The sequence below is a fragment of the Fundulus heteroclitus genome, chromosome 23 (genome assembly GCF_011125445.2).
Source record: "Fundulus heteroclitus isolate FHET01 chromosome 23, MU-UCD_Fhet_4.1, whole genome shotgun sequence".
NCBI lineage: Eukaryota > Metazoa > Chordata > Actinopteri > Cyprinodontiformes > Fundulidae > Fundulus > Fundulus heteroclitus.
In genome coordinates, this window is record NC_046383.1 from 22,286,536 (window position 1) to 22,301,524 (window position 14,989).

Sequence of the window (14,989 nt, forward strand, 5' to 3'; positions counted from 1 at the left end):
TATTGAAACACCACTTTTTCGGGTGATGGACGTGGTTCATTTGTGCATTCCAGTTTTCCCCCCAAAATCCTCTGCAGTCTGATGTCCAAGAGGGAAAGATGGGCGGTTCTCATTAATTAAAAACTCAAAATCCAACTTGACTGCCTCTAAAACATAATGGTCAGTGCAGAAACGAACTGTTTGTTGATCGTTTCTATGTCACTGAATTGCTCACATGCAAAGTACTGCGCAGCTTGGGTTAAAAACATGTTGGTTAAGTAAATAAAATGTAAAAATTGACACCGTCCATTGCTTATGTAGCCAGCAGTGGTTAGCTTGGCACTGAATACAGCAGGAAGTATATTTGGTTATTTAACATGAACCTGAAGGTGGTTAAATTGGGTTTGATGTAGTTCCCAGATTCAGTTCCTGGCTTCAGAAAACATGGATCTCTGTCAAACTTTAAGCCTATAAACTATTTAAACCTGCAGCACATTTAGATTTAAAGTGATTCCCTTTAAACCAAGGAGTCTGTTTGTGGTAGGAAATCCTCCAAGGCACCCCCCCCCCCAAAAAAAAAGTAGACATTTTGAAACATTCATCTGTCTTTATGTAACTTTTCATGAAACCTGGCATGTGGGAAATTATTTTTTACCATTCTTAGTAAAAAGTAGAAAGGCAGGATCAAACCCTTCATGTACCGGTTTTTATCCCCTTGTATTTTGACAATTTCTCTTTGGTGATGAGCTCCGGGGTCTCTGAGGTTGGAAGGCCTCCCTGCCATCACCCTAATCTTTAGCTACTTCCACAGATTCTCTATCAAATTAAAGTCGGGCCTCAGAGAGCATCGCTCCACAAGGTTAATATTACTTTCAGCCCAAATAAACATTTTAGTGAAATTAAAAGATCATTTCAACCTAGATCTTCTGGGGGTATGAATAATTTTGGGACCATCTGTAAATAAGTAACAATAAACATGCAGCATGAGTTTGAATGATGACTTTTTGAAATATTTCATTATGAAATAATTATTCAGTTTTTCTGTTTGAAGTATTTTTTTTTCTCACAGCTACGACTTTCTGATGCGGCTCGCCTGCTGTAAATAGATTTTTTTTTTACACTCCACTTCTCCTCTTTTGTATTTTCAAGGAAAAGCTCTCGACAACTTAATGGCATAATCGGGGATTATATTAAAAAAATAATGAAAAACAATCCAAAGACGACAATGAAAACCCCGTTAAACCTCGGTCATCGGAAGTAAAGATATAAAGAAAGCAGGAGTGGTTTGAAAGTTTTGCACAGTGCTGGGGATTTATTCTTATTTTTCATCTGAACTGAAAAGCGATGATCTCTCCAGACTTCCTGGTTAATTAAATCCATTCAGGTCCGTCGTTCTGCTTTTGCCGCCTTTTAGGGGCTTTCCCTTAAAAAACGGATCAAAGTAGCAGAGTATGAACTTTACACGTTCTAGCTGCTGTGTTTATGCCATGAAAAACAACTTTCAGCTGTGTAGTGTGGCATTGACCAATGCTTCATATGATTCTGAGGAAGTGAGTTGGGTCTACTTCTTAAAGTTATCGGAACAGGAACTGAAAACAAAACACAAACTGGATTTCCTTTTAAACCCCCAGTCTGGATTCTAGAAACATCTGCCACCCCCGAGTGTGGCTGTCACAGCTTGAAATGTACGTTAAAGGAGTTAGAGATTATATATATCTGTCGCAGCCATTATTTAATCTGTTTAGAAAAACAGATTAAATTTATAGTTCCATAACGAATATGCGCATAAAGTACAAACTCAAAGCTTCAACTAGTGGGATTCTCATGCAAACAGATAAAACGGGAGTTTATAAATCTGTTTGAAGGGATTCGCTCTTTAGGGAGCACCAGATGTTAAAAATTCATTTGAAAAATCATTTAAAATACTTTTTATGCTCAGAATCATTTCCTCTCATCCTCTGGTGCGCTGCCAGATTAAATCTTTTTCTACTCCAACAACATATATAGTCGGCTGTGTGTCTTTTTGCTTTTATTTTTGTCGTGAGCCAGCTCAATGTGGCACGTCTCACGTTAAATTTACTTTCTGAATTTCATCAAATGCTTCTGCAGCGCGCTGAGCCTAGTGACCCAGAGCCGGTTAGAGGCCCTGCTGCCACGCAGCCTCCATGCATCGTACAGATAACGTATCGACAACCAAGGTGACGCTTTTAAGTCTTAACACACAGTTTTATCTTTAGGGGGTTAGGAAACTACGCACACCTTGCATCTGTATTTTTTATTTTTTTTGTGTGTGTTTTGCTTCTCTCAAACCTCGAAAGATTAGGAGGGAAATGCCCAAAAACTGTTGAATGACATTTGATTTCTCAGAAAAAAAATTACTTTCTCCGTATTAAAGAGCTCTGCTTTGAACAATTTCTCCATAGAACTTTTGATAGAGCTTTGAATTTGCCCTTTGTGTATTCGTTTTATGAATGTAAGTTTGTCACCATTTCGGTATCTAATTAGAACACCCTAGAATAAAAAACGTAATTTATATAAATTAATCCAAGAAGTGAAACTCCCATGTTGTACAGATAATAGGTTCATTACACACAGAGTGATATATAACGTGTTTATTTCAGATTATGTTTATTATCATGGCTGGCGGCTAATGAAACCAGAAATCTTGGGTTCTGTTACATAAGAGCATTTAGAGGATTTTTAGCACAGACTTGACGGTTGTGCAGCAGAAAGTAATGGACACCGTTGCACCAGGAGGGAGTCATAAATAGTCACTGCCCAGTAAACGTGAGCTCAGTGTGAGCCGTTTCATAGCATTTTAATGAAAAGTTAGGTGGAAGGGGAGAAAAAAGCTAAAGTTGCAGAAATAACTGCAGCCTTGAGAGAAATCTGAAGCAAAAAAAAACATCGAATGATTTAAGAGAGACTCGCAAAGCTTTGTTTACAGCTTGAGTCAGTCCTTAAAGCGCCACCGCACAGACATACCTCCTGAACATGGGCTGCAACTCCTGCATTCCTTGTGTTAAGCCTCTCCAGGAACCAGAGGAGTCAGAAAGCTGGACGAAGGAAAGAACTGTGGGTCAGAAGTCCAAGATCCTGTCTTTAACTGAAGGGAAATGTTGCATTTCATTTGAAAGTTTAAGCTTACAGGATCAGTGGGAGGATTAGATAAAATCAAACCTAGATGAGGTCCAGGGTGAAGTTTCCATAGTCAGTGATGATTTGGGACACCATGTCATCTGCTGGTTCTGGTCCATTATGTTTTCTGAAGTCCACAATCAACACGGCCATCTGCCAGGACATTTTAGAGCACCTCTGCTGACAAGCTACATAGATGCTGATTTCCTTTTCTGGCAGCACTTGGTACCTGCCCACACTGCCAGAGGTACCAAAAGCTGGTCCAGTGACCATGGTGGTGCTGTGCGTGACTGGCCAGCAAACTGCCCTGACCTGGACCACACAGAGAATCTGTGGAGTATTGTGAAGAGGAATATGAGACACCACACCAAACTGATGAGCTGAAGGTGGAAATGAAAAACACCTCATTACACCTCAGCAGAACCACAGGCTGGTCATCTCCTGGCCACGCTGCATTGATCCGCTAATTCACGCAAAAGGAGCCCCGACCAAGTAATGAGAGCATACAGCGTACGGGTCATGGACCTTACGCTATGTACTCATTTCTGACACATCCTTATTTGTTGTTTTTATGCAATATTCACATTTTCTGTGAAACTCAGATTTGTCTTTTCATCGACCAAGTCAAAAATCATCTGAATTTAACAGAAATAGAATAGCTGCTCGTCTTTAAAGGTCCTCTGATGTCTGTGAAGTTTGCTTTCAGTCTTGTGACCCAGAGAGAATTAGAGGCCCTGCTGTCACCCAGTCTCTGTGCTTTAATCCAAATAAAACATCAAAAAGATTACAGATTAATTTTAAACTTAACACTTGTTCTAACACCTTATTGACTGTAGCTTGAGGTTAACCAACCACTTGTACTCAAATATAAAAAAGGCCTTTTCCTGACATGCCTCTGAACAAACCGCCGTCTAATGGTACATATTGTATACTAAGAGTTTTATAATTTGTTAAAAATAAAAATCTGAGAGAGTAGTGTGCATTTGTATTCAGCCCCTTTTACTTTGATCCCCACAAATAAATCCTAGTTTAACACACTGGCTTCAGACGTCCCCTAATTACTAAAGAGAGTCCACCTGTGTGCCATTTAATATATTTAATAAATGTGTTTTGTGTAGGCGTCAGAAGTTGGACCACATGAAATCTTTTTTGTGGAGGAAAACTAACACTGCGCATGCCCCGGAGCATCCCTATTCTTCAGCTGGGAGTGGGAAGCTGAGCAGAGCTGATGCACGCAGCTGAATTAGTTTATTTGAAAGGAACAAGCACATTAATGCACATCATGAAGACGCACTGTACGGAGGTAAATACGGTCGGTCATGACGTGGCGACGTTGTAAAATCCTCGGTGCAAAGTGCGTTTGTTGCATGCAAGGTGTAGACTCAACATGCTGTTGCAAACCAGTCGAGGGTGCAGGTTCACCTTCCAGCAGGAAAACATTCCTGCAGATAGAGCCAAAGCTAAATCTAATCAAGAATGAGTGGCGTGATTTCGCCATCTCTCTTCAACCAGTCTGACGGAGCTTGAGCTTTTTTGCAAAGAATGTGGTGTAAGGTCTGTCTCAAAATGGGCAAAGCTGGTAGAAAGACTTGCAGCTGAAGTGATTCTTCAAGGCATTGACTCAGGGGGCCTGAATACAAATGTCACATTTTTCAGATTTTTATTTCAGCAAACATCTTCCATCCATTTCCCAATTACGCACTGCCTGCCAATTTATGTCTATCACAAAAAAATAGCAATAAAATATAGCTTGTGGTTGCAATATCACAACCTGTTCATGTGCTTTTAAGATGTTTGCAAGATTTTCTTTCCCCTGATGAATAAATCAAAGGTTGGATTTTCCTAACATTTGATTTATTCTAAGATCTTTTTGAATTTTTTAATCTTTTTTTCTGGGTCTCTGACATTAGTGGCTTTTTTTTTTTTTTTTTTTTTTACACAGCAGGCTGACAGGAAAGGGGGATTGAGAGAGGAAGGAGGACATGTGGCAAAGGACCTCAGGCCGGATTCAAACCCGGATCAGCCAGGTCAGGTATTTCCAAGCCAAGCGGCAGAAACTCATATCAGAAAATGAGGCGACAAAGCTCCGGCTAATGAAAAATACAGTGGTGTTTTATTTGCAAATTAAAAAGCACCGACAATATTAGTTACACTGTAAAAATTATTGACAACAATTACAAATCTGTATCATACAGTCCAGGAGATTAGTACCATCGTTGCTGTTATGTGTTTAATACTTTATATACGGAGAATTTCTGCACGTTTTGTATAACAGTTGGCAGTGTGAGGACGTGAGAGGAAACACTTCTGCATGACGGAAGGATCCGAGCTTCCCCCTCAGCGCAGCACTGACATTTTTAAACGCTACGATAAACAGGCTGATGGGAGCGTAAAACCCAAACACATTCAATAATTTAGGTCTACCGAGGGGTTTATGTACATTACAAAGTCAGGAAATGACAAAACCGTCGTGTGCGTCGTAATTACATCCGGACAACGTACAAAACTATTGCGGTAAAAGCAGCTTTTTGTTACCGATGAACACCTAGTCGCTATGGTAACACCTTGACCTACACCCAAACATCCGCGTGGAAACGGCCGGCCTACTGTGTGTCTCTTAATTCATCCCAGGTCTACACTCCTCCTGTAAGTGAAATTAAACAGAATAAAAAGACAAAAATAAAATTAAATAAAAAAAAAAAAAAAAAAAAAAAAAACGCTGCTAAAATTTTGAAATGCACTTTTTTTTTTCTGTACACAATCTGAATCTGTAGGACCATGCATACAGTAAACTAGCTTATGTTTTTCACAGATTGTAGTAGGAGCCATGAACTTAGTGTGCTTTCCAGTTAACCTGTACAATCAGGGTCGACCCTCACTGGAGAGCCTTTGTGCTTTCTGGAGCCGTCCTGCTGTTCCCGCCTCGGGCCGGCTCGCCGCGGAGCAGGCCGGGACCAGGCCAGCGCTGCACATCCTGCTCGCGTGGAAACAATGCCTCTAACAGGTTTAGTTTTGGTACAGTCTAACAACTATGCATTTCCATCAGCACTACAGAAACGTTAAATCAGACAGAAGAAAACAAAACAAAACAGGATCGAAAAAAAAACAAAAAGAAAAAGGAACCCCCAGAAAACCCCCAAGGAGGTTGATAGTTTGTTGAGGATTCTGTCCTGGCACTTATAAATGCAATAAACTAGATTCTACCAAGGCTTATTGAGGAAGGCTACGTGAAGCAGCCCGAGTCTGGACTTGCGTCCTCACTCACCGCCCATACACTCCCGTTAAAAGGAACTTGATTCAACACGTCCGGCTTGCTGCCGTCCGTTGAGTCAATACTGCGCTGCTCCATGTGATCCTGTCCACACATCACGCCTGTTCACTGAGGACCACGTGATAGTGTTTACATCGGCCCCCTCTTTACAGAACTGAGAGGAAAAACTGCTAGAAGTTCATTTGTTTTTTTCCCCACTTTTCAGTCCTAGGCAACAAAGTTCCTGTGATGATAGTTTGATTAATGAGACTGGGCTTATCAAGCACCCGGTGCGTCCCAGCCTTTTTTTCTAGTTGAAATCCTCAGGACAGTTTCAGGGCAGCCCCCGAAAACAGTCTGTTCCCCATTCAGAAGATCACAGTTAGGCGTCGAGTTCATGTCTGGTTTACCGTGCTGGAATCTCAAGGCCTAGCTACAATCTCTCGGGTCTCTGTCGGATCAGCGAGCCCTGCAGGGTGGGAGCAGTGTTTTTCGGGACGTGGATCTGTGGTTTTTTCCCCGCAGCGGTGCTGCTACCTGGTGTGGACCAGCTCTTCCCTAAGCCAGCTGGGTAGCGGCTGACCCATCTTGTAGAGCAACTTGGAGAGCTCAATGTTGTGGTCCCGGTAGTACTCCCTGAGGAACTCCTGGGACTGAAGGAACCAGGAAGAGAACAGGTGTGAGCAACTCACAGAAAGCTGGCTTGTGTTATAAAAGCTCTTTCTCGGAGAGGATCCTACCTCAAGGTCCATGTCAGGGTACCTGCGTCCTTTACTCTTTCCCAGACACTTGGTCTTTCCGCCCTCCAGCAGCTGACACCAGAAGCCTTTCTTGGGGTCAAACCTGCACATGATGGGTACAAGAAATCCCTGAATGTCAAAATGTGACTAATTAAGGATGCAACTTCTCCTTAGCACTCAAAAGCAGGTTTTCTTTGCATTGTCTGTGTACGACAGTTTTAGCAGCAAGAGGAATAAACTCCGGTTTTTCCTCAAAACTCAACCATCAGTGTGGGTTTTATAGTTATAAGAAAAATGTCCATTTCAAACAGATCAAATCTCAATAACTTGGAATATACTGATGCAGAAAAACGTTTCAAACCCAAATTAAGAATATCTCAGCTCATTGTGTTATTTGGTTTTCATTATTTTCACCTTGTGTTTAAATTGCGTAACTCCAATACAGTTGTGTTGTTACATAACACTGCCTCTCGATGGGATATGTCCATCTTAAGTAAGGTAAAATCTAAATAAAACTTCTACACAACTACAGAAAAAGTTGCACAACAAAATCAACTATAGATGTAAATTGCTTGTTTGTCTATGTAAAAACATCTTAAATAAGTATTTCACTGGGAATGACATAAATGAAGCTGAAGATAAAGTAGCTTCTCCCTTTTTACGTCCAACAGCTCTTCAGAAAAATACTCAAGCTCACAATTACTCCTTTTGCATAATCAGAGAGTCAGCGGGTGCAAGATGAAAAAAAAAAAGTCATAAAATACGGAATAAAAGGCACAGTATGACAGCCTGTTTAAATGAGTGATTATGGCTTTCACTGTCAAGGGCTAATGAAACCAGAGAAGGCCGGTTACACACCAATATTAGACTAAAGGCTCGTTAAGTAACTCAGAACCAAGGATGTGGCAACACTCTTCAGTGTGGACGCTGTAACTGAGTGAAGAAGTTAACTATTTTCAGTATCAGTGAGGTGTTTCTAGATGAAGTCTGAGGAAGCACAAAGCTGTAAGGAGATGAGGAGAATACGATGACGTGTTGAGACATAACAGTGTTTTTTTCAGGCTGTGTGAGAGGGCAAGACCTTCAGCAGGAAACAGCATCCGTTTGATGCTATTAAGACTTAAGCCTCTGTGTAGAAACATTATAGATTTGGAAATGTTGTCAGCCTTTTGGAAATCTCAGAGTCAAGGATCTACACGCTTTGGGAACATACATGGAGACTGCTGCTTTAGTAACGCTAGCCATGCTAATCGTTATTATAAGATGCTAAACACGGTCTAAAATGTCTATTTTTATTTTTGCCTTTGTTTTAAAGGCATCTGTTTTCTCCCACAGACAAAATGGAGTCGCATCAGACCCAAATATAAGTAATTACTGACTGCTCACAAAGCAAGCTCTAAAAAAAAAAAAACAACAACACTTCACTCCTCATTACTGTTGTTATGCTACACGGTTAAGCCCTAAATCATTCACGCAGCTGGCAGATACACGATTTCATGGAACCAAATGGTTTGTTTCTGATAGGAAATGAGACAGGTGCCTGTCAAAAGATTCTAAAATAAATTGAATTAAAAAAAATGTCTCTAAAAAAAATGTTGTGTTGAAAATAATCAATTCCCTTCTCAATAATGGGCTGTAAAATCTTCTCTGGAACAGCAGCGATTAAAGCAGCGACAGCAAACAGGCTTAAATCGGAGGCAACTGGACTGAGATAACTGAGGATTTGCACAGACAATTAAACCAGTAGTTCCCAGCCCTGACCCTCAGGACCCACTGTTCTGGATGTTTCAGGTGTTTTCCTGCTGCCACACACCAGACATCAATGAATGGGTGATTAAACAGGCTCTGCTGCTTGCTGGTAGCTAAGGAGCTGATGTAATTACAAGAATTAGGTGTGCAGGACCAGAGACTCATCTAAACAGTAGCCCAACTGTTTTTAATGTTTTTAATCTTTGCTTTTAGTTTCTATTCTCCCATGTTCTATTTTGTTTCTACAGTTTATTCCTACTTGCTTTTATTCTTCCTATATTTTAATTATGTAAAGCACTTTGAATTGTTTCTGTACTATACAAATACATTTGCATTGCCTTGCCTAAAGCATGAAGGGCAGTGGGCCCTCAGGACAGGGATTTAGAACCACTCAATTAAACCTTTCTTATAACTGTTGTCCAGATTTTTTGCATATTTCCCTTAATCTTTTATCTACAGCTCTTTGAGGATGGAAGCCCTCCTTTCCATCACCCTCATCTTCAGCTCCCCCCCACAGATTCTCCATCAGATTCAAGACAGGACTCAGAGTGGGCAACTCCAAAACGTCTACTTTAAGTTTGAGGAAACTTGTTGGTAAAATTAAAACATTTAAGCGAATTTAGCGAAACCAGCTATGGGCAGGTCAAGATTTATAAAAGTCAGATTGGAAATTATGATCACAGCATCTCAAGTTACAGCAAATACATTTGTATTTAGGAAAGAAAAGCCATAAACCAGTAGATTAGGTTGTAAACTTGGCATTATAAAATCACAGCGTCTGAAGTGAAAAGGGGGGATACTTACGCTAAGATCTTGTGGTAGTTGATGACGTTGGGAAGGCCAAGAAACTTCTGGATTTTATCCATGACCGAGGCAGGCTCCGTCTTCAGCATCTGTCCATCCAAAACCAACAACTGGAAGGAGAGAGGAAGCCAAACATAAGAGGAGGACAGCTGTGTATACAACAGTGTAATAAAAAAAGAAATAAAGTCCACATGCTGTTACCTATTTCTTTTTAACTACTTTTCTATAATTAAATTCAGACCGACTCCCTAAAACACTCCGGTTGGAAGCAATCTTTAAATGGGCGGGCAACAATTAATGAGAGGGCAACAGGTATTGAATGTAGGACAGATATTAGCTCTTGGACTAAATGCTGTAACTGTAACTTTGTCTGTAAATGGGCCTTTTTTTTTTTACAGTCTTGCTTATTAAACCCGCTCATTAGGCAGCCAAACTGCAGTCCTAAGGTCTTCACATCTATCTTTGTTGAACTGTGGAAACTGCTGACAGAAATCCCTTGAAATTTGTGCAAACCTTGGTAAATGAATCAATAAAACCCATTTGGGAGTAAAATAACAAGTAGTCGATATCTCCACAACATTGCAGTATTGATTATTTTGGGGCTCAAAATAGAAACCACTGATTCACAAATTTATTTGAGCTATGCGTCCTTCAGGTGTTCGACGCCTGACCGTCCAGCTTTTGAAAACGTTATTGCTAATTTATTGCCAATAAATATCACCTAAAAAAATGACATTTGGCTGTGTTTGGGGCTTTGCTTTGCTATTGTTATTTTATTTGTTCCTGAATACTTTGGTGAGAAAAAGAAAATCCTCCAAAACATTTAACACCGCATGCTGTCAGTATATAAATTATTCACATAGCTCATCAGCTTTATTGAGCAATGTTTATTCAGTCAAGGAATTGGACTTTGGTTATGGCACTTACACCGTACAGACATTATATTTATTATATAAATAAGCCTGTGCAATATATCGAGATTTGAAAAATATTGAGATTTTGTTTTAAAAGAGATATAAGATGAGACTATATTGTTTATACGAGCTGGTCTTTGTTGCATTAGAATTATACTTTTATGTGTTCCAATGGGTTCTTTTTCAGCCGTTTCTCATATTTATCTACAGCTGTTTGTTAAAAAAACGTGCCTGTGAGACATCAGAGATGCCTTTTAATAACTATGAAAAGAAAAACACATCAAGATAAATGTTGTATATCGGCATTCAGCCTAAAGATATCAAGATATAATGTTTTGGTCCATATTACCCTGCCCTATGTATAAACATATAAACGGTGTGTTTATGTTTGTAGTAAAGAAATGAAAAAAATAGTGGAGCGAGTTGTGACGTGCAAACAATGATGCAACGAGTTTAGCTCTGACAGCTGAAATCAGGCTGCATGAACTGTGCGTCTAACTTATTGGGGGTGATGTGTTTTATTTAAAGAGAACAGACCATTACTAAGAAGCTTGCTGCGTAACATTAAACCCAGAACTTACTACTACTTGTTCTTCCAGCTTACAAATCTAGAAAGACTGAAGCGCTGAAAGTTGGATTTTTCCTGTGTGAGAGTTTGTGAAGGTCGGCTCTCATCCACCGAGGTCAGCTGGATTTAAAATGCTCTCTTTAAGGACTATAGGAAGGCGAGATCTTCCATCACCAGCGACTCCCTGCCCTGAATCTTAATATACCCACTATTTATTTAACACAGACTTTTAGTAATTCAGGAAACTCATCATCTCTGTTTGCTCACTGGTCACCTTTGTGCATGGAAAACACTCTACCTGGCTGGAGTGGTAGTGATTCAGCCAGCGGTCCAGGTGGACGGCGTACCATCCCGGCACCAGGCACCGATTCTGTAGCACCCGCAGCTTGATGGGGGCGTCGCGGGCCGCGGTGATGACTTCATGGAAGGAGTACCTCAGCGCCACGTGGTCGTCATGGGCTCTTTGATGCTTTTGGGAGAGCGATTCAGGTTTCAGTGTAAAGCAACCCCCCTAAATGTGAAGACTTTTTACGGTAAAAGCTGCAGGAATTAGCTGCAGATCTGTGATGGGTGACAGACCTGGTACCAGGAGTACGCTCGGTCTGCTGGGTTGATGAGGATGGTGATGATCTTCGCTTTGGGCAGGAGAGCCGCGGCCCTCTGAGCAGCCACCTCCGAGTCAAAGTAGTTGGCACTCTTCTCAAAGTAGTAGTCTGAACTGGTGTTGGAGGGTAGAGGGAAATATTCCATATACCTAAAAGACAACATAACAGGGATTTAAATCAGACAGAACTGCTGGTCCAATGGCTCACTGTAAAAAAAAACAAAAAAACTCTGTCTAATTTAATGTGGGGGTGACTGATGATGCACAGAAAGCTTGGCACCATAAACACAAAGAACAGCCAACATTGTGTGACGTTACACACAGCTATTATCCAATGCATATGATGTCCAAATTCTTTTAGTGTTGCATTTTCTATGCCTCTGAAAACAGCGAGCTCTGAATTTATCTTGAAACTAATCAAAGCTACAAAAAAATTTAAATCGAGCTTCTCTTTTAGAAAAAAATTTTGCTCTTGTGAAACATAAAGAATTTACAGATTCAAAAACCTGACATAGTTAGCATTTCTTTATCCAACACTATATCAACAAATAAGAGCATCAATGCAGTTTGTTTCTGTTCTGATGTTTATTGCTACCAGATAACGAAAACCAATCAATTATTCAGTTTCTCAGAAAAGTAGAATATTACATAAGACCAATGAAAAGAGGATTTTCAATCCAGAAATCTTCTGTAACAGGATCGTTGGGAAGACTGCTGTCCGGCAGACTGTCACTGAAACGCTCCACATGGAGGGGAAGCCATGACAAGTTCTTGTTAAAGAAGCTGCTAGAGAATCGTACGCAACTGTCAAGACATTTTCTCTGGGCTAAGGATTAAAAGGACTGAACTGCTGCTCAGTCGTCTAAGTTCCTCTATCATCTCTATAAGAAGTCAACATCCCAGAGTGTGCAGGAAGTGCGGAAAGGCACAGAATGGCAATTGCTTGAGCTCCAGTGTGACGTTTCCACAGTCGGAGACGATGTGGGGAGCCTTGCCATCTGCTGGTGCTGGTCCACTCTACCGGAACATTTTGTGTTTTACGCTTTCTTCTGCCTGCCCACAGCAAAAGTAGCAAATCCCGGTTTTTACGACCATGGCGTTACTGTGCTTAATTACCCAGTTTATTTGCCTGACCTAAACCACACGAACCATGTTGTCAAGAGGAAGATGAGAGACACAAGATGAGTTAAAGCGTGCTATTAAAGCGCCCCGGGCTGCAGCAGAGTCACGGGCTGATCGCCTCAAAGGCACGCTGCATCGATGCAGCATTTCATGCATCCGAGTCTTGAGTGGATACGCCGCCCACATCTGTTGTAGTCAACGCCACGTAACCAGAGATAAAGTCGAGACCGAGACCAGACCGTACCAAGACTTTGAGAGGCAAAAACAGTGTTGCTATAATCATAATAATGCAATTTAAGCTAATTAACAAGCTAACCAACTCCAGAAGAACTGGTTGCGCTGCCACAGCTTTGTAAGTAAGCAGTCTGTCAATAAAGAGTGAGTGAAGGCAACAGCTGGAGGTCAAATACGCGTCTTACCAGTCGATGCCTCTGTGATAGTTGTGTCCGTTGAAGAACTGGATCTCCTCAAACGTCTCCTTGCTGGGGTAGTTGCTGGTCAGGTCGGGATGCATGCCAAGAAATAGGTACAGTGCTGTTGTCCCTGAGCGCAGATGAAAGGACAAAGTCATCATACATTTACAACACCAACCTTTATAATCTAAAAGGCCGTATTTATAGGAAAAAAAAAAAAAACAGCCCATTGCTGTAATTTGTGGTAAGAAGGGTGCTTAGAATGGTATGATGGACTCTTCATGTTATGGTTTTGTAAAAAAAGGCCTGAAGAGGGCGCTGTAGAGCTGCGTCTCACCTGTCTTCTGGGGCCCAATGACGAGCAGCTTTGGGAAGCGGTCACATGTTTTCTCTTTGGACCAGATGTCCTTGTGTCTTTTATCCTCACAAGGATCCTTAAGTCGCACAAAAGCACAGACAGAACGCTCAGTTGTAAGTGGGTTTAATTAAACTCCCTCATTAACGTGTAGAAATCAAAAGAAAAGCCAGATGAGTTAATCGACGATGACATCCATCTGCAGCCACAGAAAAACTGACGTGCCTTCCTACACATTTTCCACATCCGAGTTCTTCACTTTTTACGTACTCAACCACCGATTTTTAAATTCATACATTTATAATCAATTAAGTGTATAAATATTTTTCTACAGAGGCTTTAAAGACCGAAGCTGCAAAAACAACACAGTTAGGTATGTATGGAAGCATGCATGTATAAATGTACGGATGATGGATGGATCTAAAAGGAAGATATGGATCGTGGAAGAACACATATATCAAAGACAGATGAGGGTAAAATCCATGAATGGAGGGATAAATTACGTAAAAATGGAATTATGGAATCACGATGGATGAATATAACGAGTACATTTACAACACTGACAAAATGGAGTAAATATGGAAAAAGTATTCATATTGTCATGGCATCAGCCGTGACTTCTGACCTGCCAGAGAGGATCTCTTTCAGAGGGAAACAGGCTGAAGTATTTCTGAGCCAGCTGGATGGGCGGCAGAGTCTGCATCTTCAGGTTGGTCCAGGTCTTCACAAACATGACCAGGCTTTTGAAGGTGTACAGACCCAGACGGTCGTTCCCATAGTTGGACAGGTGGGTCATGAAAATGCTGATCTGTGAATGGGAGGACCAGGCAGAGAGAAGTTGAATGGGAGGGAGGAGAGATCAAGGACATCTGGGAAAATCCCTCGGAAACAAGAAGCAACAACTAGACGACGAAATTGTTAAAACCATCTGCTGAAAGTTTCAGGATTTTACTTCCCTAAACGAGAACGTGTGCTCTTTCTAAACGTTATAAGTTCAGACCTAAATTCAGATGCATTAAATCGAGTAAAAACAAGCACCGCAATCAATTATGAATGAACAACATTAAAGCACTGTCCTTTCACTAGAAGAAAAATGAAAGCCCAACAGTTTAGTGCAACCAAGGATCAAACAATAATGAAACGGCTGCAAAACCAGCCTGCAGTCTTTGTTTTGAAAAGTCACAGTAATGTGAATAACATTATCCGCAGTGTATGCAGAGATGGCCACGGCTCTAACCTTTTGCTATAACCTCAAACAGAAACATGAGAATAAGAGATATTTGCACCATTGTATTTGGGCCCTATTAAAAAGGGTTTTTTTCGCTGAAGTGAGTCACAAACACATCTGAGTCA

General features: G+C 40.9%; 1 protein-coding gene across 2 annotated transcripts in view; it reads right to left on the reverse strand.

The window, feature by feature from the left end:
- Positions 1-5,208: 5,208 nt before the first annotated feature.
- Positions 5,209-14,989, reverse strand: part of LOC105915758 (N-deacetylase and N-sulfotransferase 1) — a 70,381-nt gene continuing 60,600 nt past the window's right edge. Inside the window, exons 7-14 of one of the 2 annotated variants that reach the window (XM_036127177.1) lie at positions 14,262-14,444; positions 13,619-13,715; positions 13,288-13,411; positions 11,722-11,896; positions 11,441-11,611; positions 9,661-9,770; positions 7,108-7,210; positions 5,209-7,020 (exon numbers count right to left, since the gene is read on the reverse strand). In XM_036127177.1, the coding sequence (XP_035983070.1) occupies positions 6,901-7,020; positions 7,108-7,210; positions 9,661-9,770; positions 11,441-11,611; positions 11,722-11,896; positions 13,288-13,411; positions 13,619-13,715; positions 14,262-14,444 (1,083 nt within the window). In that variant the 3' untranslated portion in view covers positions 5,209-6,900. The remainder of the gene's footprint in view (positions 7,021-7,107; positions 7,211-9,660; positions 9,771-11,440; positions 11,612-11,721; positions 11,897-13,287; positions 13,412-13,618; positions 13,716-14,261; positions 14,445-14,989) is intronic. The other variant, XM_012850008.3, reaches the window with a different exon arrangement.